The sequence below is a fragment of the Mustela putorius genome, unplaced genomic scaffold (genome assembly GCF_011764305.1).
Source record: "Mustela putorius furo isolate JIRA1106 unplaced genomic scaffold, ASM1176430v1.1 tig00003875_pilon_pilon_pilon, whole genome shotgun sequence".
Classification (NCBI taxonomy): Eukaryota; Metazoa; Chordata; class Mammalia; order Carnivora; family Mustelidae; genus Mustela; species Mustela putorius.
The window spans coordinates 4,642,467-4,667,786 of NW_025422026.1; the positions used below are offsets into that span (position 1 = coordinate 4,642,467).

Consider the following 25,320-nt stretch of genomic DNA (forward strand, 5'->3'; position numbering starts at 1 on the left):
GGCAAACTACAAAAGCAGAAGAAACAGTTTAGGTTTTTATAACCTCTGGTATAAAAAATGTAACTCATATAAATTTTATAAATTTGGGGAATGGACTCTCCCAAGACTTAGAGGATGGCATTCTTCCTAGCAACTCTACCACATGTCTAGGTGTTCACAAGGGAAGGAAGCAGTCCAAAGCCTTCCCCCACCCCCTGCCCCAGCCCACCACCACCCTAGCTGGCTTGTCATGACTCGCCAAGGGTCCCCTGATATAGAGTCCACCCCTCACCCCTGCTCATTCATTGGGAACAGATGGGCACAAATGGCCATTACCCAAAAGAGAACGAGAGGATGACTCTGGGGCTCATCTATGTCAGCTGGGCAAAGGAGGACACCTGGTCCCACGCCCACGCAGGGGGAAGTTTCCCCGAACAGTTAAGAGATCACTGGTTGCTATTTTGTGAAGTCTGTTTCCCTCGTGGTTCATTTCCTTGAACATTTCCCTTGTTGTTCCATCTCCCTCTGCCCCTTCCACCTCCTGTCAGCTTCTTACGTAAGGAGAGGCTGACATGTTTTCTTTTCAGTTGGGTCAAGTTCAGATGTTCTACAAACCAAGATAGGTCGTAATTCACATCATCCCGTTGGCTTCAAGGATGACGTCTCTAGCTTTGACAGATTTTATACCAAAGGCTGTAACCCCCCTCTGAGGTGCACCATTTTCCACGAGTCATCCGCAGGGGACATGGGCGCTACTAATTAGGATCCCCATGGCCTTGCTGGCCCAGAGCTCCCACTGAGTCACAGTTGAGAAGCTGGCTCATTACATAGGCAAAAACAAGTCCTTCATTGTTCCCTCCTCTCCTCTGTCAGAGAAGTGGTCTCATGGGACCCCCACTGAGCTTTAGAGCAAAGCCTGTTGTTGTTTTTTTTTTTAAGATTTTGCATTTATTTATTTTTGAGAGACTGAGGGGAGGGGCAGAGGCAGAAGGAGAGGAAAGGAGTAGCAGACAGCCCTCTGAGCATAGAGACTGACCATCCCAGTACCCTGAGACCATGACCTGAGCCAAAATCAAAAGTTGGAATCAGATTTGAGCCACCCAGGAGCCCCAAGGCTGATATTTTTATAGAAGTTTCCAAAAGGAGGACCCTATGCCTCCTGGGAGCAGCCAATAAACTGAATCTACCACTAGTAGTGTCTATAGGAAAAGGTACTGACCAGTAGGGCTTCACAAATTACATACAATTGTTAGAACAAAAATGAACACGTCTGAGTGTCACATCTAGACATTGGAACTTTCCAGGCGTAGCTTGCTTCCCTCCACCCGGGTGGAGTTCCACCGATAACATCGAGCCATGGAATGAAAGACATAGCCTCGCCTCTGCCTCTCCTCTGACTAGTACCAACTGTTCCTCCTGTGAGTACCTGCCAGTCACACACCATGACTCATTCTGAAACATTTCCTTTCCATTTCACTCTTCCTGTAGAAGCAAGTTTCTTATTCCAAAGGCTGGATCCAATCCCCTTCACTCCATGGCCGTGGGGTTTGTGGAGAGCCTGAGCCCATCCCAGGAGCTAAACATTGGCCACCTTGTGGGTCAGGAGGCCGTGCTGAGTGTCTCCCACAGGATGAGTGTTGACAAGATGGTTTTCAGGGGCAGGGGTAGAGATCTGTGTCAACCACCCCATCTTGAGAGAAGGGAGAGACACTAGGGTCTCACACCTTGGAGAAGAGCAGCATGTGAGTGGCCCCGAGATGGATTCTATAGTTCCAAGAGATGGGAGAAGCTTGGCATATGCCAGGCTGGGCTATGGCCTCTACCTGTGTGGTCTTGATGAACCATTATAATAACCTAAGAAAGTCGGTATTTGCCACTGTTTCTCCCCACCTGTCCTCCATGCAGGTGTGTGATGATGAGGGGACCACCGCCATAAATGGAGCCATCATGGAGAAGTTGAACAGTCCCAAGTAGAATCATGGGGAATCGTGCTACATGTTTGTATCTGGGAGCTCTGGGTCGGGCACTCAAACTGCCCACCCCATGTTTCCACCTCGCCAGCTGCTTGGCACCTGGATTCTGGGCTCACACTTAAAGCTGATGGCTCTAAATTGTGTTCTCTGGTCAGACCCCGTGAAATCTGGGACACTGTGTCTCTAAGCAACTTCCTAAGACCCAGCAAGAATTCTGCAGGGGCTGATAGGCTGGACAATCACCCACTGAACCTGAGTAATCTGACTCCAACTGCTACAAACACATACATTTTGTCCTGAAAGAAAAGAAGAGCCCCAGTGAAATTTCTCTTCCAATGGCAGAGTCCACACAACAGGACACCTGATGGTCTCAGGTATATTCTTTAGCCTGAGGTGGGGATTCCTGGTCAAGTGATTTGCAAGGGACGGGGTGCTCTTGGCAGAAGGGGAGGAAGGGATAGAATGAGGCAAGGGTGAAAATAAAAGTGTGGTCTTGACTAGAATCTGGCTTTAGCTGGGTTCCACAGGAAAGCTCTGGAACACGAACTTGCCCATAGGTTAGTCACACCTTGAGGCCAGGCCAGACCAGTCGGTCATGGGCCAAGGACTGGGGAGGGATTAAGAGGCCTCCATTTGACTCAGGGCAATTCTTCAGACAAGGGCCGGCTGTGAGCTAACTAACTCACAGCACCTGGGGGATGGGTCCCCAGTAAAGGGGCCTGGGCAGGGCACCCTCATTCCTAGGCTGCTGGAAGCAGGGCACAGGCTGCAGGATTACCCCAGGCCTGGGCCCATGCCCAGAGTCTTTCCCATCAGTCCTCTGCCTGCCTCAGGGGGTCCCGTACATGACCCTGGCTTTGTCTGCAGCCTTGTTCCAATCTCATGGGGGTTTGGTAGAACCAAAGTGGTTTAGTGTGAAACCAGGGTGTCTAGTTTGGTTGGAAATGACAACAGCCGGTTGAACCATGGAGGCCATATCCCATACTGGACTTGGAAGTACTAGACAAGTCATTAAAAAGCCAGTGGCCAGAGCAGTTGGCTAGACCATTCCGTCAGGCCGGGAATCCCCAGACTCATCTCCTGTCGTAACGCTGCCACCCGGGGATGTATGGAAAGTGACAGGAGCATCCCTCCGTCTGCACATGCGCCATGTCCTCTGAGGCTGAGGGCACAGCAGCTGCTACTCCTCATTACCCTTTGGAAACAATAGATAAGAGCCATTTGTGAACCATATGAGTTCTGAGGCCAGAGGACAGTGCCTCATGGGTTCCAGGACCCCCTTCCCTGAGCTGGCTCCAGCCATACAGCCGCAGCCTCCTGAACCCAGAGACTCCTAGAGCCTGAGTCCCATCAACCTCGACCTTGCCACTGCAATTCAACAATGAGGCTCCAATTTGCATGGTTGAGTGGGATACGACTCAGATAGGTGGTCCCTAAAGCAGAAGGAGTTGGGGGTCCCAAAGTGGGTACTTTTGTTTCAAGTAAGAGTCACATAAATGACCAAAAAAGGATACTTAAAGGGAGCGCACCCCTGGACAGTCTCAGAGAGACAAGAACCAGGAAAACCAGAGACCAGCCCCACCCCCAACCCGACCTACAGAAAGACTGTCTATTCATATTCACTTCTGACAGCCAACTCCAGAAATAAAATAGGCGAATGACAGATAAATGGATGGATAGATGATTGATAGATAAAAATACAAAGACACTATTTTTTATTGTCAACTTTAGGCATTCTCTGTTGACTCGACTATATACTCCGAGAATTCAGCTCTCTTGTTTGACAGTTGTATTCGTTCTTCTATTCATGACGTTGCACTTGGGGTCAGTTGCTACTGCTTGGGTTGGCAGGAAGGAGGAGACCCGGAGGAGCCCTGGCTTGGACAACATCCTAGAGCTACCATGCCAGCCCTACGTGGGCCGTGCCCAGATCTCCTAATGCCTACAGACCTCTTCCTGAGGAGGAAATAACTCTGTCTTGCTTAACACTACTGCCATGGGAGGGCTTCTCTACTATTTCCAGTAACCACTGATCCTACCGAGGCACCACTGCTCATGGGGTTCAGTGCCAATGTCCTTCCATGTCTAGCCCCACTGGTCTCTCAGCCTCGTATTTCGATACCACAGTGTTCTTACTGACCGCGCACTATCCACACAAGTTTTCATTCCACCCCTCTGCTACAACTGGACACAGAACCTTGACCGGATTGTTTCCCCTGCCTGGGACGCTCTTCCCGTTCCTCTGACCAACAGCCTTCTGATCTCAGCTCATGTATCAACGCCTTCAGGTTGGCTCCTGAGAGCCCCAGTCTAATTCTACACAGCCCCATTCTTCTGCTGTGTAGTACTTAACACACAATTCACCATTACACGTTTATTGGTGTGTTTGTTCAATGTTTGTCTCTCCCACTAGACTGTAAGCTCCCTGGGGGAGGAGTCTATGTCTGTTTTGTTCACTGTTATGTACCCAGAATGTATAATGGTCACATACGATAGGCAGTCTGTGAAAGTCCTAGTAAAGGGATTTAAACAACGATGAGGCAGCAGAATTCAGGGGATTTAAGCAACAGGTTCCAACTCCTCTGGCCAAGAAAGCTGGGTCTGAACTCGAGTTTGTCTCCCTCATTCTAAGCTCGCCTAACAACTTTTCCATTTGGAAAAAGAAGGGAAGAATTTGCTTCTCAGGTCGACGCAAGTATCTGGTTTCCTGGTTGGTTAAACGTCTCATTAAAAATCAATGAGATGGATTTTTGGTGCACAAATCCCATTTTCTCATAAGCTTAATGAATGAGACAGCCTTGCTGAGTTTTATCAGCGCCGGGGTACTGGCACCATTGAGTCATAAAATGGAGACCCAACCCTGTCCCCTACTACACTGTTGATCGGCCAATAACCAGAATCCACACTCAACATAGCTCAGGGGATGAGAGGCAGAATCAGAGCAGGAAAAAGAAGAGTTACACCTGGAAGAAACTATATTAAATAGCTAATACACCTGGTCAAAAACTATAGGGAAAATTTATGGAAGCTTTTTAAAGGCTGCTGGACCGAAACAGGTGGAATATAATTTTGTTTCAGGTTGTATTTATTGATATGTCTGCTCAGCGAAATCTACATTTAAGGCAGAATCTCAAACAGCAGATACAGTTTGTAACCATTGCAGCATGGGGGGGGTTGGATAACACAAATCTGGACCAAAATGTTGACCCAATGCTACATTATATGAAAGAAACCAACTATCCAAGAAAACAGGAGCTCACAGATTTCAGGAGAAAAGAACGCTTTATTGGGTCCCTTGCCTGCATCCAGCCCACGCACCCTCTCCCTGTCCTCAGACAGGCCCCAGAAGATGGTCTTGCTCCTTGCCATGAGAAAGACGTGGGTGAGGCCCTGCTGGCTTTCCTCTCCAGGCCTGGAATGCTGGTTGGAAGAGCTGCTATGGAAATGGGCACCCTGTTCTCAGACGGATACGAGGAACAAAGTAGAGTCGTTGTCACAATGGTCATGGACATGGAAACCAGACCTCCAGCTGTGGCTAATCAACCCTGGGGTCCCAGGAGAGAAGACCAGACAGTCCCTTATATATCATCTAGTTATACCAATAACGTAAGACTTGCGGTTGGGCAAACAGGTCTGTCTCAAGCTGCCAAGATGGAGTCAAAATCTTCCACTAATTTCCAGATCTTCGATGGAGAGAAAGCCAAATATCGTTGAAGGGAAACCTTACTTTAACACTTCATGCATATTGCCCACCCTCCTTGGCCTTCCCCAAAGTGATCTGCATCCACTTATCTGGGAACTATAAAAGGAAGAGGAAAATACCCAAACCTGGGGAGAGGAGTTCCGTAGGATACTGGCTCTAAGCTGTCCAGTTTCTGGGCAGCACAGAAAAGCATGCGGTCTGCCAACCCATGGGGATGGTTGCACTGAATTTGCACCATGGTAGACACAGAAGAATCTCAAAGCCGGCCACTGGTTGTTTTGACTGACTGGTTGAAACGGATCGACTTGGAAAGAAGCATCCCTCCCACAATGGCGCTCTGATGAGTGGGGTAAGAGCGACCAGAGTAGGATACGACAAGCACAGGCCACTGGAATCCTCCTCCCTACCAAAACGGTAATCAAAGGTAGAACTCTACTTCCAGGGGGGGGGGTGTAGAAATCGGTGTAACTACCAACGGCTCGAGAGTGAAGTCCTAGCGATTCCCACCACGGCTCCGCTTGGTCAGCGCAAAACACGGGGAAGTCTCTGGATTGCTGTAAGCTTTAAAAAGTGACGTCTTTTAAAAGTGACGTCTCTCATGGCAGGTGCCCTTCTAGAGATGGCCTTCTTGCCAAGCAAATTCATACCAGCTCCTCACGTGCAGTTCGAATCCTTTGATCTAGTGAATTCATTTTTCTTCTATTTTGATGAACAAAGAACTTCAGAAGGCGATTATCTTCAGCTGGGCTGCAGGAGGGCAGTATATCTTAGCTGACCCACTCCGGGCCACCACCTGGCCCCCAGGGACACTGCCCCTACTGGCACAGTGTTGTCTCACACTGACCACATCGTGCTGATAGAGCCTGGAGTCAGCAGTTTCCCTAGATGCCTTGATAAGACGTATGTGAGTCAGAGGTGGGAGATAAATCATGTGAAAATGGAAAAAAAAAAAAAAAAAGGTCTAAAGGTCTTGTAAAGCTTCTAGGGGTTGAGCGGTCTGATGAGGTCAGGATATTTCCTCCACAACATAGAACAGATGACCGCATTGTGTGTCCCTTAACACGAAGACCCAGTTCCATTAAAAATGCCAGTTTAGGGCCTCTTGTTCTGACCTATGTACTGAGTGACATAGAGGGCCACCAGCTTTGGGCTGGGCCGAAAGCAAGTGAAGGTTCTCCAGCTGGGAGAATGGTTCTCCTGCCAGCCCCATCACCCAACAGATCCCAGGGGGCTTGATATGTCCCTCTGTGGCATATTGGGGAGCCGTGTGGGGCCCGTGGCATAACAGAGGGCTAATGAAGCTTGTGGCAAGTCCTAACAAGAAGAGAATGGCAGGGAAACCCAGGGTTCAGAACCAAGTGATTCTCTGGCCAACAAGGAACCATTCCCTTTAGAGACGTGGTGCTCTGGCTTGCCACTGGGCTCTGGGGGAGCCTAAATGTTTGGTTACAGCATAGCGGGGGGCCGTGCTGCCCCTCATGAGCTGGGGTTCTCTGACCACCCAGCCACAGTGAGCCATGGCCAGAAGCACTCAGAGCATCAAGGAGATGCTCTAGGACAGGGCTCTGACGCCACAGGTAGGCCACGTGCATAAATTCCGCCCATGTCCTTCCATGCTCCCTCCTCCTGCTCTACACTGAACCTCCCGAGTCTACGTCTGTCATTTCAAGAGAGCAGGAATCGGTTTCGACCACTATGGGCCCTTTATCTGCATGCGGATTTGCTTTTCCCCATCATGCCTCTCCCACTGTCAATATCCATGGAATTATCAGATGCCGGAAACATCACTGTGACACCCCACACAGGGCATCCAACCAAAGGACACACTCTATGGCAGAAGTAAAGCAATGGGTGGGGGCCGATGGCATTCACTCTTGGGATCAGGATCCCTGCGGTCCGGGAGCAGTCAGCTTGCTCGGATGGTGAGATGGTTTGCGGGAAACTCAGCCGGGGCGCCAGATGAGTGGTTGGGACCGACCCGCTGGAGGCAGCACAAGCTCTCGGAACTGGCGAGCATCTCCTGGTGCTCATTGGCCCTCACACACTGGGAAGCAGGTGCAGAGGGGAGAGACTTCGCTCTGTCTTGATGCCTTGCCCATGCCTGAGGTCGGGGACAAGTCTGGCGCAGAGGTTTTGGTCTCCAAGGAGACACATCCTCAAAATGTCATAGCAATACATGCATTGAAAACTGAGGCACACCCAGCTAGTACAGGCTCCTTAGAGCTTGACACACAGCCGGAGGTCATGGGAGTAGTAGGGTGATTAACCCTTTCAAGGGAAAATTTGATTGCTGCTGCTTAGAAGGGGGCCGGAGTACAGATGGAGGCAGTGGGGGTGGGGGGGGGTCTAAGAGTGCTTCCTGGGCCTCCATATGCTGTGCTAAAAAAACACCTGCCGCAAGGGCAGGACCACCAAGGAGCCGGACTTCAGGACGGAAGCTTGGGGTCACTCCAACAGATGGAAAATTCCCTAGTCAGGAGGCATTCATTCTCATGACCTGTTCTGGAAATGGTCTCGGGCCTTACCCGTGCTGCCTCTTTTGCTGGGTTCAAGAATTTGCCTTGACTATGGTTCATTTTTATCGCCAGGTTGCAGAATTTCAAAATGGGGTTGTGATAGCAGAGGGAAGAGTGTCACTTCTGATACTGGATTTGGAGAATGGCAGCCCCTGGACTTAGTCACCGGACGTGACCTTGAACAGTCTCGCCCAGGCAGGGCGGAATTTGCCCTTGGTTTTATGTGGGAGAGTCGTAATAGGTCGGGGGGAAGAATAGTGTGTGTGTTGGGAGGGGGTTATCTTTGCTGTTGCCGCCAAGTCCTTTCTACCCTCCTCCTCTCCACGATTCTCCTGGTAAGAATCCTGGTCCTTTGGAAGACGGCCTCTGTCCCTCTCCACAGTGCCCTGAGCTCTAGGACAGGAATTCGAATCTCGAGTGAAGGGAGTCAGGCTGGTTGGTGTCGATCCGCCCACAGCAGCAGCTCCCACCGTCTCAAGCCCAATCATTCAGCTACTCTGGGAGCTGCCCCAACACCCTTCCCATGAAACCCCTTTCTCTTTTGAGACCGCCTCACGTATCTGTGCCTCCCACGGCTGTCAGCCCGGGGGGCCTGGCACGGAGGAGGTGCTGCGTGTACGTGTGCCGAGCGGACGGACGCATGAATGGATCACACGCCAGCTCAGGTCACTGAGGCAATCCGGGTCTGCAGACCGGCGGTCGGGAGCACATGGGGGCAAGAGGAACAAGTGGGGAGAGTCCCCTGAGCACAGAGAGGAGGTAGAGAAGTCAGAAGTGCCAAAACCGAGAGGCCTACCTGTCAAGCAAGGAAGGCCCGGCTGGCAGCTTGGGGCTGTTGGGGACGAAGAAGCCTCAGCAGCTTAGGGAGCAGGTGACGGCCGGTGAGCAGCTGAGAGGCAGATGCTGCTGGTCCCCGGGGTGGCCTTGTAGCGGGGGAGGCAGGCCCCCATGCCTCCAGCCCTGCTCTTCCCTCCTGGGGTCCTTCCTCTGTGTTCCCCAGATCCCCATCAGCCCAGCTGGACAAGCAGCACAGACCGTGCGGCTGTGGCCACAGGCTGAGACTGCGCATCCATCCAGGAGCCGAAGCCTGGGTTCATTGCTGCGAGCGGCCCAGGGGCTGCAGGGCGCCCTCAGAGCATCCACCTGGTGAGAGGGGACCCTGACCTCATACGCCTACAACCACACCAGATGCGGGCGAGCAGGGTGCACAATGGCTGCCTTTATTGCATTCCAAGTGGAGCAGGCTAGCACCAGGCCCATCCTGTCCCAGGCTTCTAGGAGGGGCTCTCAGGAAGGACCCCGGGGGGTTGGGCCGAGCACAGAAATTCCTTGGGGGCCCATAGGTGAAGCCCCAGAGCTGGAGCCCCGTGATCAGGAGCTAACGGCTGGGGCAGGCGTCCTCATTCCTGGGCACAGAGATGCCCTCAACCCAGCACGTGGGTGGACTGCATCCTTCGTAGAACTGCCCTGGGCACTCCCCTATGGAGAACAGCCCTGGCCCTCCATCCCCGCTCTAGAGGGGATGAGAACTGCGCTGCGACTGCACCTCCTTCCAGGACGGAGCACAAGATCCCTCCGAGTCAACATGGCCCTCTGGCCACAGGTGCTGTCCCAACCCCCCCCCCGCCCCCCACCCCTGCCACCTCTACCTCATGGGCAGAGGGCCTGGGAGAGGTAGGGGAGGGGCGGACAGGGTGCCGTGTGCAGAGTCAGCCTGGGGAAGCACCGGGGCAAGGGGGCAGGCAGAGAGGCAGCAGAGGAAAGTCAGTGGGCTGCAGGGGGCTGGGAGCTGGGGACAAGGGAGCACAGCAAGCAGGTGCGTGAGTGCCTGAGCACGAGGGTGGGGGGGGTGGGGGGGTGGGGAGGAAGGCCAAGAACACGCATCACCGAAGACCACCGCACAAGAACAAGACAGGCTCTGGAAGGGCCCTGAGCCCCACGTGGGCCCAGTGACAGGTTAGTCGCAGGACACGCTGGGAGGCAAGAGGCCAAGCAGCTGGAAGGAGAAAGCTCCCTGAGAGTCACCAGGCCAGACTCAGCGCAGGAAGTCTGGAGCCCCGAGGACGGGGAGAGATCGGGGCCAAGCAAAGGTAGAGGGTAACCGCTGGTCGGCGCGCCCCCAAAGTACGGCATTCACGGCAGGGTCTGGGCTGGGGTGCTGGGTGCAGAGCTCATGCAGAGGGCTCGGGAGCCTCCAGCAGTGGCCCATGTAAACTTCAAGGAGGGGCTAGACCGCCAGGCACTTGGGAGTGGGGCCTGGGGGCCCCGGCCGGCGGCGACCCAGGAAGGGCCCCCGGGTGCCACCACACACAAAAGCCGTCCGATGAGGGGCAGACTGAGGAGGGGACCGAGAACAGCTGCTCTGAGAGCCCCCTGTGGCACCTCCTCGGCACACCTTCTTTGGTTAGTTCCGTAGTTCCAGAAAGTCTCCATCGCCTCAAGCTGCTTCCTTGTTGGTCTGCTGCCGGGTAGAGGCCCCCAGCCTCCTGCGGGGGCTACCGCAGGCCCTGGGTCTTGGAGCTGCCCTCTTGGGTGGGAGGCTGTCCCAGTAACTGGGTGGCGAGTGCCCCTGAGGCTGGAGGGGTGGCCTTGGTGCTTGGCGTACTCTTCCGGGTGCCCTGGGGACTGGGGAGGCCTTTCTTCTGGGGCTGAGGACTCAGTTGGCCGCCCTTCCTGCCCGTGGATGGGCTCTTGGAGCCTTTGGCCTTGCCCGGAGGGTGGGCAGCCTCGGGGCCTTTGAGGGGCTGGAGCCCCAGCATCTCACAGAAGGGGTTGCACTGGTGGGAAGAGGCAAACTGGTCCAGCAGGGCAGGGAAGCAACTCTCCTTGAGGCCTTGGTATCTGCAGCCAAACAGTGAGAGCTGAGCGGGAGCCCCAGCCACAGGGAGAACCCCCAGGGGCCTGCGGCGGGGTGGCCGTGGCCAGGGTGTCACGCCCCACCCTTTTGGGGGTGCTGGGAAGTCCAGCGGGGGGACGCACCCCAAACCTCCATCCCACACGGAGGCCCCACTACACGGTGGTGCAGGTGTTTGTCACGTCCACACTGCCGGTGTGCGGAGGATCTGCTTGTTCGTACAGACGAGAGCAAACTCTGCGTCCCCCCTTTGCTCCCAGGGCCCTGGCTCATCTGCACCATGATGAGCTTTCTCTAGCCAGAAGGAAGAGGAGACCAGGGTTGCAGGTGGGGGAGGGGGGTCCCAATACTGTTGCTCCAGACCTGAGGTCAGGGGCATGGAGGGTACAGGGCGGCGGCCCCCAAGATGTGGCTACATGGCCACCCTTACAACTGGGATCATCTGGCCACAGGCCACCCCTCAGGGAGGGAGACCCAGAAGACCCTGGACAATTTCATAGCCCGAGAAGATTCTCAGAGGGCCTCCTGGCACGGACAGTCACTCACCCTCGCAGTTTGGTTGCAATTTGCACATCTGTCATCTTCCAATCAACCCCTGGAAAGAGAAAGAGCTGGAAGCTGGGGCAGCCCGGGTTGGTTTCGACCCCCTCCCCCCAAACAGGTCTATCACTGGAAGGGGGCGTCCCAGGGCTCAGGGCGTGCCATCACTTCTAGCCGGGCTCACAGGCAGTGTGCTCGTCTAGGTGTTGTTAGTAGCAATGATGCCCCCTTCCCATAGGTGAGGAGGCGGGCTCAGAGGTCAGGGGCTGGAGCAAGGTCACAGTCATTCTTCTGTTTGCTAACTGTGCACTGACCGTGTGCAGCGGCCGCTGTGAGTCAGAGTGCGGGCTCAGTTCTTACTCCTAGACCCCAAGCCCTTCCAGCTGTGCAATCCTGCCTCTAGCACACGACTGCAGGCCACAAGCGGGGCTGGCCTCTGGCTCTGAGCCAGCATCTGCCCCTTCTTCTGCCCGGGATTAGCCTCTCTGGGCAAGGGAGGGCAAGTGGGAATGAGAACATAACCCGGGCTGGGCCGGCAGAAAAGTAAGCGTGGGGAAGACTGGCTTCCACCAACTCACACAGGCAGCAAGCATGCACCCCAGGAAGCCGAGACGAGGGGACGGTACTGGGAGAACACAGCCAGGCAGAACGGGCTCTGGGGAGTGGCCTGTCCAGCCCGGCCGGTCCACCCCAGCATCCCAGCATCCACGCATTAGAGGGGGAGCCTCTCCCCACTTTCAAACTGTGCTGTCATATCCTTCTGGGAACCTGCCTTTCACTGCCAGGGCCTGGGGCTGGGTGTGACGGATGAGAGTCAGGGCATACGGGCGCTGATTTCCGAGCTCTGCGAGCTTCGAGAACCATCCCTAGGTCCACAGCTCTCAGAGGAGCGGATGCCACCGGCCTCGCAGGGGAGTAAGAGCGTCAGGGGGTGTCTAGCTTAGTGTCTGGGGCACACACAGACAGTAGACGTTAGTCCCTGTCATTTCTCTGCGGGGGTCGCCACCTTCCACGCTGCACCCCAATAACCATGGCCCCTGATGCGTGCACAGAATTCTGGTTTGTGAAATCGCTCACAGCCGTGGCCTCGCTCGGTCCTCCCAGCCCGTGTGGGAGGTGGGAAAGGACCGCCACTCCCTGGGAGGGAGAGGGTGGCAAAGCTCGGGGAGACTGGGGGGGTCGCCCCGTCTCAGCTTTGGCTTTCTCCTGGGTCTACAGAGACCCGCTGGAAAGCCAGGAGATGTGGAGTAAAGCTGAATACTCTGAGTCCCAGGTTTTCCTACTGCATCACGTTATCCTCTCCTTCTAGAACCCGGGACATTTATCACAGCTTCTGGAAGACAATGAGTGTTCCCGATTCCCCTTTCCCCTTCCCAGCAGTGGCTCAATGTTGGATTGTCGGAGGCAACAAACAGAAGGCATGGCAACGGCTTAACGGGCCACCAGCCTCCCCTCAACATACAGAGCTCCCTCAGGGGGCACCGTGTTTACGGTGCAGCTTGACCCCAGCAAGAACCACATTTAAGCCCGTTTTCTGTCTCTGGCCCTTGGCTTTCCCACTAATGCACATGGGGAACCCGGTAAGGTCGTGGGTGATATTCCCAGCGTTCCTCTCTTCCCACTCTGGAGGGACTCTTCTTTCCTCTCCCCTGCCTGGTTCAGGCTAGAGAACGGGCCTGGGAGGGACTGGTCAGAGAAAGGAAGATCTGTGCTTCTTGGCTTTTGATGGGGGGGGGAGGGTTGACTCTGAGGAATGGGGGAGATAGAAATAAGGAGTCACGAGACTAAGATGATTCCTGTAATAAAAGCTAACAAAAGTGGAGGAGGAGGAGGGGGAGGAGGAGGAGATGAGGAGGAAGGAGAAGGGGCAGGAAAGCCAGCGAGCTCGGATGGGAGAGTGGCGAGTCTGCAGAGGGGGACCGTCCAGAGCGGATAGGCCAGGAGGGGAGGAAGCGAGATTTTGAGAAGACTTTGGGTGCGGGTGTTTCCTTAGTTCCTGATGAGGGAGCAGGAGGCTGGCTGAGGACAGAGCAGAAGCTGGCGCCTTGCACCCCCTCTTCACCCGCTCCCCTCCATACGTGTAGCATCCCTCAGGCAGCCCTGACCGCCATGAACAATAAGCAGATCGTTAACCTGCTGGGATCACAATCCTGCTAGACAGGAGTCTCCCTTGGCTTACAAATGTCCTAAATCTCACTAAAAAAGACGATTGATAGCAGGATTATGACACCCCACCAAAAAGTCTCCCAACTTGATGTAAATGGCTGGCCTAAAGATGACATTGATCAAGCCAACATTGATCAAGCCACAAGGGCAAGGCCTCTGGTATCCTGGCACCCTGTCGGCCCTCTTTAGCATGTGAAAACTCTGTTGAAACCTCCCATCCCTTCCCCTTCCCCCAACCGCAGGGTACAGAACCTGCCATCCCTCACAACCCGGGGCAGCAGCTCTTCCTGCCCACAGGTCCTGTCCCCGTGCTTTAATAAACCACCATTTTGCACCAAAGATGTCTCAAGAATTCTTTCTTGGTCATCGGCTCCGGACCTCAGCCCACCGAACCTCACCTAGGTTCTAGAACTTCATCAGTTCCCATGTCATGTTCCTTGAACTAAATTCCCTCTTAATTGTAACTGGAGCCTGGAACGTGCTCCCGGGGGATGCCACAGCAGTTCTGCACGAGGCCGCTGAGGCCGATGTCCTTGACCAGGTTCCCGGGGAAAGCAAAGGAGAGGAAATGTGGGAGCACAGGGGACCCGGCTCTGCCCCTCTGCACACTCTCGTTCTCGGGCACACATGCACCCACACCCGCCCGGACTCCTACCTGCCAAATCCGTGACAAGGAAGCTGCCATTCGTCCACAGATAGAGCCAGTGCTGGAAGGTCTGGCATTTCTGCCTGACCTCGGAGCCGTCGGCCGTCTCCGGCGCGGCACTGCCCCACTCCCGGGAGCAGTAGGGCTGCAGGGGCTGGCCCAGGTCCTCCTCCAGGGTCGCGTAGGGGATGTTGTTGGCTGGCCGGTAGATGAGGTACAGTGGGAGGATCCTGAACACAGTTGCACTCGGCTGTGAGCGGGAAGTGCGGGCCCAGGAGCCCCCCCCACCCCTCACCAAGTCTACACTCTTGGGTTGAAAAGGAGGGTCCTTCCAAAAGAGCATTCTCGGCTCCGAGACCAAAGGACGGAGCGGGAGGCCAGCTCCACCCTGAGCTTGGGGAAGGAAATGAGGCCATTGGTTTCTGAGTCCTGTGCATGCCCTGAGCCCAATGGGATGAGAACTGAATGGTGCTGTGGCCCCAGGAGGACCTGAGCTTGGACGAGGGACGCAGACCTGGATGCGTCCACCCGAACGGAAGGCCTCTAGAGAGGAGGCAGCCACACCGTGCTCCGTGCCAACCAGACCCCAGGGTTCGAGAGTCAGAGCTCAATCTCAACATGGAAACAATGACTCTTTATAGTTGACTCCTGCAAAAACCTTCACGGACACTGGCTGCCCGCCAGAGAAGAGTCCTGAGCCACTGGCCTAGAGCGGCCTAGCCCCCCATCCCTTTTGGAGAGTCCCAGCATCTTGCCATCTGCAAGCGAAGGAGTGGGGACCTGGGGTGAGCAGGAGGAGACCAAGACCAGGGCAGAGGCTTTTCTAAAGTGGGCGGTTAATCTTGAGGGCTTCGTTTCTAGATTTTGGGGGACCATTGAGCCGAGCATGGGCTGTAACTCAGGATGCTGCTAATGGGCCCTGAAATCACTGCTCTGGGCCAAAGCTCAAGTCTGTAGGTCTGCACAGCATCCGCCCCCTCCTTGTGAGCACTCACTCTGGCACCTCCCCAAAGCCAGTGGCCGCCTGGGCTTCAGCCGCAAAGATCTTGCAATACTCCCGACTCATGTTCTGGATCTTGCACCCCTGGAGATTAAAGAGAACCAAGTCTGGTCAGCAAGGGCGCTCCACTGCTCTCCATCAGGTCCGGCTCTAAGGGGAAGGGTCCGCTGCAGCAGGACAGTGGGGTGGGGGTGGGGGGGATTCCAGCCCTGGGAAAGGTGGGGGTCACTCCTTTGCTGCTCCCTGCTCTGCACCTTAGTTTTCTCATTTGCAAAACAAGAGGCTGTGGGCTTGTTTTCAAAAGTGGTTTCCAAACCCTGTGGGGAGTGAGACATCAAGACTGTCCCCCCCACCCAGTCACTCTTTTGATCTCAAGCAGAGGCTCCAGGATGATATGCATGAAGGCCACGAGAAAGGATTCTGCTACGAAAAATACGGTTTGAAAACCATGGCCCCAAAGACAGAGCCAAGCTCATCTCCAGACCCAGCCTCGTGAGGATTCACACAGTCAGCCTCTGCCTCCAAGGGGACCCAAGGTGAGGAAGGGGGGGAGGTGACAGGGGAAGAAGGGATCTGGGATGGCACACGGAACCTGAATGGTGACGTCGTAGTTTCTGCCCAGGAGAGAAGTCTCGCTGCTGGGTCCAAACACGAGCAGGCTGGACACCTTGATGACGCACGTGCGGCCTGACTCGAAGATGGGCTCCAGGCCGTAGATGACCTTGGCCTGGGAGGACTTCCGCAGGCCACACCCATGTCCACCCCCTCGTAGCTCTTCGCTCACCAGGCGTCCAAAGAGCTTGTCCCCCCAGCAGCCAGAGTCAGCCAGACCCTTTGCAAAGACCATGGGGGTCATCTCAATCTCTTCTCCAACTGCAAGGGAATGGGGGAAGGTGCAGGAAACTAGACATTGTTGCCCCACCAAGGTTGGGGGTGTGGGGGGTAGGGAGAGCTGGAACAGTCCCCTGTCCCCCGACTCTGGTTCGCTCACTGTCTCCCATGACTCCTCTCCAGGGGCCCGTACACCGTGGGGCCCAACCCAGCCCGTGAGCTCCCAGCGGTGGATCTGTCTGATGTAGGCCCCGCTGTCTGATGGCACTCAGCGTGCCCCTCACGTGGCAAGGATGTGCTCAGTGTCTGTGCAAGGCACAGCTTTTCTGGGGAAGCGGCCACCCGGGTGTGGATTTTGTTTGGGAGTTAGGTGTTTGGATCAAATAAATAAATGTCTCCATCTCAAACAACATATCTGACTACAAAAGGCTTCAGGACCCGTCCAGAAGCATGGGCTGCCTCAGTGCTCAGACTGTGGTTCCTACAAGCCATCTCCCTGCAAAAGGACCCCGAGCTCCCTCAAGAAACGGCTGAGTCCAGGTCTCGGGCAGGAAATGAACTCAAAGCATCTGGGACCTCTTCTCTGACCCGAAGGCGAAGAAGCCACGAAGACCCCGGGGGCTCGTCAGAAGGACACAGGAGCCGTGGAAGGGGCTTCCATGGGGGCAGATCAACTTTACCAACCAAAAGGAATGATTTCTACAATGTGGTGAACATATCAAATATATTTCAAAAATCACAGTCATCATTGCAGTTGGAAAAAACTCACTCCTCCCCCCCGCCACACACACAAAACCCCAAACCTCAATGGTGACCTTTGGAGGACGCTAGGGACCAACTCAAGGCAACAAAAGACCATTTCTCCTTTACAGAAGAAACTCAACGGATGGATGTAGAAATGACAGAATTAAAATACTCTGGTTGGAAACCCAAACAAAATCGTGGATTCGGACAATAATTGGTAGCTGCTAGAACCCCCGGGGAACAAGTATCAGATACAGTTCTTGAACTTTTTCACAGGATAGAGAGGGCAGGAGACAGCGGAATGAATGCAGAGATCAATCTTAATGTTACTCGAGTAAACCAATGACATCATGTGCCTCCGGATAGGATGCTAAGGGTCAGACAGAGCACCTTGTGATGGGTTCTTGCCCACTCAGACCCTCCCCACCCCCACAAAGAACTGCACTTGAATCTGACCAAGCCTCCCCATCAAATTACCAGTTTAGGAGAAGCACATGAGAAGAGGAACATGTTAAATGGGATTAAACCATCAAAATCCAGATTGCAAGAAATCCTACCCATCAAGCGACTTCAACAACTAAAGAGGGAAAACCATGAGCAAGAACAGGTATGTGTTAAAGATGAGATCGATCTGCCTGAAGCAATGAGTGATTCCTAGCCCAGGTAAGCCAGCCGTGACGAGACAGCGGGGGACGTGGGACTGAGCGTTTGCGCACGTTAATGCTCTATTGCTAAGTGTGTAGGTGTAAGCTTCCATCTGATTTTGCTTGCACTTGACAACTGGTCAAAGATGCTAGTTGAATGACTGAGGGATTAAATGAGTGAATGAACAAATGAATGAATGGATGAATGCATTTGTTGGCAACAAAGCTCTAAAAATTTATTCCCAGCTGCCTTCACAGTCCTGATTCTCAGTGTGTTTCCTACAGAAGCAGCCCAGACTTTTGCTCTAATGTTCAGGGACATGCCTTATAATTTAGGGGTATCACAATCACCAGAGACCTGCTGAAGATGCTGCTTTTCTGGGTCCCTTTCCCCAGATGTTGTGATTAAGGATATCAACAGCAGGGCCCTGGAAACTGCATTTCTAGCAAGCTCCCCGTGTGGACTGGAGGCAGGGACCCACAGAGCACGGTGAGAAACTCCGGGAAAGGAGCTGGCAGCGTGAGGCAGGCTCTAGTAGCCAGGCCTGCCCTTGGTCAAGGGCTCCAACATGGGCCAAGGGCACAAGGCTGAATTAACCTCTTGTGGAAGGGCCTCTTGGCCACTCCTTCTCCCACAATCTTCGGAAATAGCACTCCTCCCCATCCTCCATCCCGAGCCCTATCCTAAACGAGGAGGCCCAGCGTAGCTGTGCGTGGAGGTAAACACAGCGCTTGGGATGGATGAAGCAGGTCCTCCCCGAGGACGGCAGGAGTAGGGATGAGGGCCCCCCCGCCCCTCCCCCGTATGGGCATCATACCTTCACCTTCTTCTCTGGAGATGAATCCCGACAACACTGTGTGGAGAAAAAGAAGAGGAAGCGGCTGCCCTCAGGCTGGCCTGCGTGGAGAGAGCACCCTCTGCACAGAAGACCGCTGCCCCCCCACCGGCCCCGGAGCCAGGCTGGACAGAGAGCGTGGGAGGGGGCCCGCTCACCCTCAGGGCTGAGGCAGAAGTCGGTAGAGGCGGAACCGTGCTCATTGTTGATGGTGCATCGGTACACGCCACAGTCAACGGAAGACGCCTGCACGATGGCCAAGGCCGCGGGCCCCTCGTCCCCGGCACTGCAGAGAAGGGAGACCCTCCCTGTGAGGTCCATCACTGTGCACAGCCCGGGGCCGGACTGCGGTCCTGAGGAAGGTCACCCCCTGCCCTCCGAGGCTGCCGTGGACCCAGGCTCTGAGAGCTCGGGCAGGGGGGTGAGAGGTACTATGGTCAAGGGGTAGTCCTGGGTCACACAGGTCTGGGTGGCTATCCTGATGCCCCCTAGCTGTGTGACTTGGCAAGTGATTTGATGCCACCGAGCCTCAACTTTCTCCTCCCTACCAAGGAAATACTAGCATCTCCCTCATAGGGTTACCCTGAGCCTTGCATGATGGATAGATCCACAGTGGGGGAAACATGCCCCGTATTACTGTACGTATTACATATTACTGTCGCTGCACTTGGGGAGCCAGGCCAGGTGGGCGTGGTATCCGGCTGGCTTACCTCCTGCCCACCTCGCCCACTGGGCGCTGATCCTTGGCCCACGTCAAGACTGAGTCACTGAGAATGTTGAAAAACTGACACCAGAGCTTCAGGCTGCCCGAGGCATCAGGAAACTGCTCCACCCGAATCTTCCGGATCACCTGTGGGGCTGAGAGCAGGGGCTCAGTTGAGAGGGACAAGCCACTTCCCCGCCACCTTGGCCCCACCCCTGTTTCCCTGCATGTGCTTAGTGGGACGGGCTGGGAGGAAACAGGATTCAAGCCCCCGCACCAACCCACCCTTCCCGGCCCCCAGCCTCACCCCGTGTGTATCTCTGAGCCGTTGGCTCTGACCCCAAAGCACACATCCTAGCTAGAAAGGCCCCACTCCTGGGCCCCCACCCCAGGCCTGGGACAGCCTCGGAGCCCAGGACCCAGATGGCAGAGAAGAGAGGACAGAGGGCAGCTGCACTTGTGGGGAGCACAGTGTGACATAGGTAACAGCTGAATCACTGTGACACAAATGTAACATTGTGTTCAATGATACCATGTTATTTCTATACACACACATTATATTATAGATACACACATTCTTATACATGGTATTAACAACTATACTCAAATTTAAAAACAAAACAAAACAAAAATCCATGAGAAATCAAATGCCTAAGTGGGAAGAAGAAACAGCAACACAAATGATCAGAATCAGAAATGCCCAAGGTTGTGTCAGAACCTTCAGGTATGAAATGGATCACAGAGGACGCTGCGGCAAATATGAGCCCCGACATTGGTTTTATAGATGAAAAGAGAGAACTCGCTGGATGGTACTGGCTAGGAAAGCCCAGCCAAGAGTAAACAGATAATGCAAGCGGCCTCACATCTATTAAAGGAACGGAGTTCATTAAAAGAACAAAGAAAACACAACAATGAAACATAAAGCTTCTCCTCAAATAAAACGCAAGGCTCTTGTGGCAGGAGAGCGAGAGAGAGAGAGAGGACTCCAGTTTGGGTTCTAGGCCCTAACTCGAGGAACCTGCATCGGGATCCCGACCCTCCTGCTCTGTCCTCCGGGGACAGGTCTGTGCAGAGGGGACAGCGGGGACAAAGGGGCCAGACCTAGCACCACCTGGGGAAGGCAGCCCCGTGCTCGGGACCTGATTTCTTCCATCCCGCTTCACCCTCGGTGGCACACAGTTTGTACTGTGCCCCGTCCTGCGTGGCAGAGCCAGGATGAGAATCAGCCCTCCGACGGCATAGCCTGGGGGGTCTAGTTCCAGGAGACTGTTGTAGGAGGGGCGCTGTAAACCCCTCTCGGGTGTGCCCCCTCAGCGCCCCTGCTGCTGCAGTGTGCAACCCTCTCCCCTGGAGCCCTTCCCCACCCTCCCCATTGCTCACCTTTGAGCAGGTCTTTGGCTTTCTTGGACTTGGCCGAAGCGTCCTGCTTGCCTTCATCCAGGACTTGCTCTGTGTCCGCACTGCTGGCCTTGGGGCCGGAGCCCAGGTCTCCTGCTGCCGGCTCGTCCTCTGCCCGCGGCACCTCCAGCATACCTGCCTTTCTACCCTGGGTTGGGGAACGTTTCTCCCGTCCTGGGGTCCCCGGGGACCCCGGTGTCAGGCCCTTCCTGGGCCCCCGAGGGGAAACCGTGGGGCTCTCCCTTTCTTCAGCCTTGGCTGCCTCCCTGTCTCCTCCTGCTCTGACCTTGGGGAGAAACCTCTTCCTCCGGGCCCCCAAAGCTAGCTCCTCTGGTGTCGCTGCAGGGAGGCCTGTCGGGGCCTCCCCGGGGGCCTCCTCCTCCTGGAAGGGCTCCTGGGCCCTTCTGTCTGCTGGGAGTGCTCCTGGACCCGAGGCCGTCTGCCCACCCGTCTCCCCCAGCAACCTGCGTGCACCGCTCTCCGGGGAGGCCCCTGGGAGCCCAGGCCCCTTGGGGGGACCCTCACCCTCGCCCTCACTGGATCCTTCGGAGGCCAGCCCAGGGCCCCCCTCCTCACCTACCACGATGGCAGGGACAGTGAGGGTGCTGAGGCCAGGGCCCTGAGCTGCTGCAAGGGCCTGACGGCCAGCCTGCACCTCGCGATCCAGGAGGCCGGTGAGGCGGCGGGAGGTGCAGGGGCTCAGCGCCAGGCTCTGGGCACTCTGCACTAGATGGTTGTTCTCCACACGCTCCAGGATGCGCCTGGACGTCCGAGGACTCAGACCGGCCACCTCCACATCAGGGACCAGAGTGGCCGAGGACACTGGAGCCCCAGTGGCGGCTGCCCCTTGCGCCTCGGCGCCCCCGCCCCCTGGCTCTGCACTGGAGAGCTTCAGCAGCAGAAGCAGGTAGTTCTTCAGGGAGTCTATGAGGCCGGGGTCGCAGCTCTGGGGACCCGGGGGCCTCCCCTCCGCATCCGGCCCCGGGGCACAGGACCCCTCAGTGTTGGCGGACATGGCTGCTGGCGGGTGACTCTGGGTGGGGGTCCCTGGCCCCAGGGACAGTGGGGGGGCGGGCCTCAGGAAGGCCTGGTCCCCAGACGGCGGGAAGGCAGCCGCACTCGTGTGCTCAGGGGCCGGAGTGCTGGGCAGAGCCTCCCGCGAGCTCGTGGTCAGGCCCCGCCTGGGAGGAGAGGGCAGAGTGGGCGCCTCCGGGCTCCGGCCAGCTGGAGGACAGCCACCCAGATCCATGGACGGCACCTCCCTCGGCTGCTCCTCCTTGGGGCCTGGGATCAGGCCATCCTCTGGCTTGTCCTTGACCAGCCCCGGCCACTCAGGCCCTCCCCGCTGCTCCAGACCACCCTGGGGAGGCCGCTGGACTGGGAGCGTGCGACCGCCTCCTGAGGCAGCCAGCAATGCCGGCTCATAGCTCCCGGGGGCCGTGACTGCCACTTCTTCAGATCTGAGCACGAAACCAGGTTCTTCCGGGACAGAGGGCCCTTCGGGGATCTGGTCGAAACACTCACTGGACTGTGGGCCGGGGCTGCTCACGGAGCCCTTCTCGGACTGACCTTTCATGGCTGTGGGTGTGCTCTCCTCGGACCGTGTCCCTCTGTCTTCCTGCATCCTCCTGCCTGTCTGTGTCCTTTCCGCCTGCGTCCCTGCCCCTCCCTGGGCCACCACATCCTCCTGGAACCTCCTGGCGGATGCTGGCCTCTCACTTTCTCGTGGCCCAGTGTCCACCCGGCTCTTCCTATCTGCCTGTGTCATCTGGGTGGCCTGTGTCCTGTCTCCCTGGGTCCTTCCATCCACCTGCCTCTTCCCATCAGCCTCTGTATTCTTCTTGCCTCCACGTTTCTGGTCAGCAGATGTCCTCCCAGCTTCCTGGGTGTCTGTGTCCATGGGCTCAATGATGCCCCGGCTTCTGGGGTCACTGCAACCCACAGAGACCATGTCGGCGGTGTTGGTGGCCAGCGCGGTAGGAGCCGGGCTTGCCCGGGATTCCGGGACCTGAGAACACGCGGAGGAGAGGAAGAGCTTGACCACGTGAGCCTTAGGATCTCTCCCAGCCTGGCTTCCCAGCCTCCTCTGACCTCACCCAGATGAGCCCAACCGTATTCCTGCCACTGGTTTTCCAGGCCTGCTAGGGGTTGGAGGCAAAGTCCCAAGCCAAGTCCCAAGACCCCCATCCTGATCCCTGATCCCAGAGTCTAGACCAAGGAATGTCCAGAATCCGGGTCTAGCTCTGGCCCTTCCCACCTCTCCCTGAAGAAAAACCTGCCTTCCCTGAAAGACCCCTCATCCCTGCCATTTGGAGGAGAGGGTCCCCCTTCCAAGGCTTCTAAGCAAATTGATCTGTCCCTCTTTTTTGGCACTAACTGCCACCAGATAGAATTACAGGCAACAACGGAGAGAGATGAAGGGTCTCCTGACAACGCGCTCCATGGCAGCATCTGCCATTACCATAGAGCAAGTGGTACCCATGTGATGTCATCCGAACACAGAGGTTACCGTCACTCGGGACACCAGCTATGCCGGAGAAATCAATGAAGTGTATGCTACTACCCTTTCGAATGCCCTATTTAATTACAAATCACTATCCTAGGCCCCTATTCGTTACACATGCACAACCTCACTTACTCCTCATGGTGTGAAGTAGTTGTGAGCGCTCTCCATTGTCACTCAGACGATAGAGCGCGCAACTCTTGAACTCGGGGTTGTGAGTTCAGACCCCACAATGGGTGTAGAGATTATGGAAAAATAAAAATCTTTTTAAAAATTTCTTTAAAAAAAGTAAACCTAATAGGTAGGAACACACCAATGGCCAAAAGAGAAGGTGATTGTCCACCATCAGACAGGAAGTGGTAGACGTCAGCCCAGAAGCCGGCCATGTCTCGCTTCAAGCTGGAGAGAATACAGGAGAATGCCGTCCCGTCCAATATAATTAAAGGACTTCTGGTCTAAACATAGCGGCACAAGAGACAAGTTGTCTCTTTTCCTCCCCAATATAATCAAAAGCAACAAGAAAAACAAGAAAAAAATATTAAAATTCATCAGGAGTGAAACTGGAGGCATATAAAACTTACAGTCTCAAACAAACAAACAAACAAAAAGTAAAAGAAAAGAAAAACGGAGCAGGGGCTGCCGCAGGGAGGTAGCTGAGAAGAAACCGTGAGAGAGCTCAGGCAGGCGGAGAGTGAAGAGTTCTGTGGGGCTCAGAGAGCGGCCGCCAAGCGCAGTTACTGTGGGTACAGGACTCCTCCCGCTGTGATGAGCGCCAGAGCCCCCCTCCAGCAAGAGCTGTGGGGTCGCCGAGAGCTGGGTGGGAATCACCCAGAAGACACCCAAGGTTGACGTCCAGCGGACACAGGCAGAGGAGAGTGGAACGATCTGGTGGAAGCCTATCTCAGAAAACACCCACAAAAAAACACACTTCTGAAGGAAATTCCTGAAAATCTCTAAGCATAGGAAGGTTGTCTTTGAACACACGAGGACTTAGGGAATATCATTCCCATGAGCCCCGCTTGAGCACACTACCAGAGAACATACTCCGGTCAGCTGGAAGATGTTTAGGGGAACCACAGCAAAATTCTTGCTGAGCATTAAATATGTATTAATTACATAGTCAAGACCACACCCAAAGGGATTTAGAGTGGCAGAGGAAAATGTCAGTGTTCTATGCCCTGAGCAGGCAGAAATGATACAACTTGTACAAAAAGTAGAAGGAGGAAGAAGGTGATAAGTGGAGTCTATCACCTATACAAGCCAGGAACCAAAGATTTAGCCAAAGCTGGAAAAACCAGGTAACAGAAATATAGGATATCTAACTATACAGAGATAATCACCTAGATAGAAGATGTGGGGCTAGTATGAGACGGAAAATGATGGGGAAAAAATGACATGATCAGAGCTGTCATGAACAATTAAGACCCTGAACAGAGGAAATTCTTAATGGTATCATATAAAATATAAAATAGACATTATATATTACCACATACAAATATCTCTAGTTATCAGAAGAACCACACACAAAACCAAAGGAAACAGATCGCATAAAGAAAGACTTTAAAATATATATAATTAAACTACATTTGAATTAAGTATAGAATTTAAAGTTACTGAATATGGGATTTTGAATGAATGATACCATTCATTCAAATATGGGAAAAATAAGAGTGTGGTGATTTTCAGAAGCCATCAAATAATCTCAGTGGCCAAAGAATTTTTGTAAAAAGGCTCCTCTAACTTCTCCAACAACCAGTAAGAGACTAATAGACAAAAACCCCTTGGAGCCAACAGACAGAGGTTAGTAATACATTAGAATTTTCTGTTAACTCCTGGTATTCTAGGATTAGGAAGCATTAACACGGGCATAAAATCCATAAATTTACAAAGAAAATGCTGACTTTGAATAAGTCTCATGGGAACAGAGTTTCTTTGATTTTTTTTTTCAAGATTTTATGCCCAACATGGGGCTCAAACTCACAACCCTGAGATCAAGAGTCGCACACTCTACTAACTGAGTCAACCAGGTGCCCCTACAGCCTTTGATTAAAGCTCTCTTCTCCCCCCCATCCCCAAACCTGATCAGTCCCTGAGTCCTGTCAAACCTACTTCCTCAGGGTCTCAATACCCATTCCCTTCTCTGTCTTCCCTGCCAACTGCTGAAACCACGCTGCCAACAATTCTGTCTCGCCTGGACCCCTTTCAAGTCTCAACTGGCAATCACAACTCTAGTGTTCTGCCTCTGCGCAACACTTACCCTCACTGCAAGCCAAGTGATCTTGCC

The 25,320-nt window shown here is 54.6% G+C and overlaps 1 protein-coding gene across 3 annotated transcripts in view; it reads right to left on the reverse strand.

Annotated features, from left to right (window-relative positions):
- Positions 1-5,215: 5,215 nt before the first annotated feature.
- ALPK3 (alpha kinase 3) overlaps positions 5,216-25,320 on the reverse strand; it is a 49,815-nt gene continuing 29,710 nt past the window's right edge. For all 3 annotated transcript variants that reach the window (XM_045067301.1, XM_045067300.1, XM_013062037.2), the window contains 9 exons: positions 20,516-22,541; positions 19,143-19,290; positions 18,591-18,718; positions 18,415-18,450; positions 15,970-16,250; positions 15,373-15,461; positions 14,387-14,607; positions 11,572-11,620; positions 5,216-11,012 (listed from right to left, as the gene is read on the reverse strand). In XM_045067301.1, coding sequence (XP_044923236.1) covers positions 10,667-11,012; positions 11,572-11,620; positions 14,387-14,607; positions 15,373-15,461; positions 15,970-16,250; positions 18,415-18,450; positions 18,591-18,718; positions 19,143-19,290; positions 20,516-22,541 — 3,324 coding nt within the window. In that variant the 3' untranslated portion in view covers positions 5,216-10,666. The remainder of the gene's footprint in view (positions 11,013-11,571; positions 11,621-14,386; positions 14,608-15,372; positions 15,462-15,969; positions 16,251-18,414; positions 18,451-18,590; positions 18,719-19,142; positions 19,291-20,515; positions 22,542-25,320) is intronic.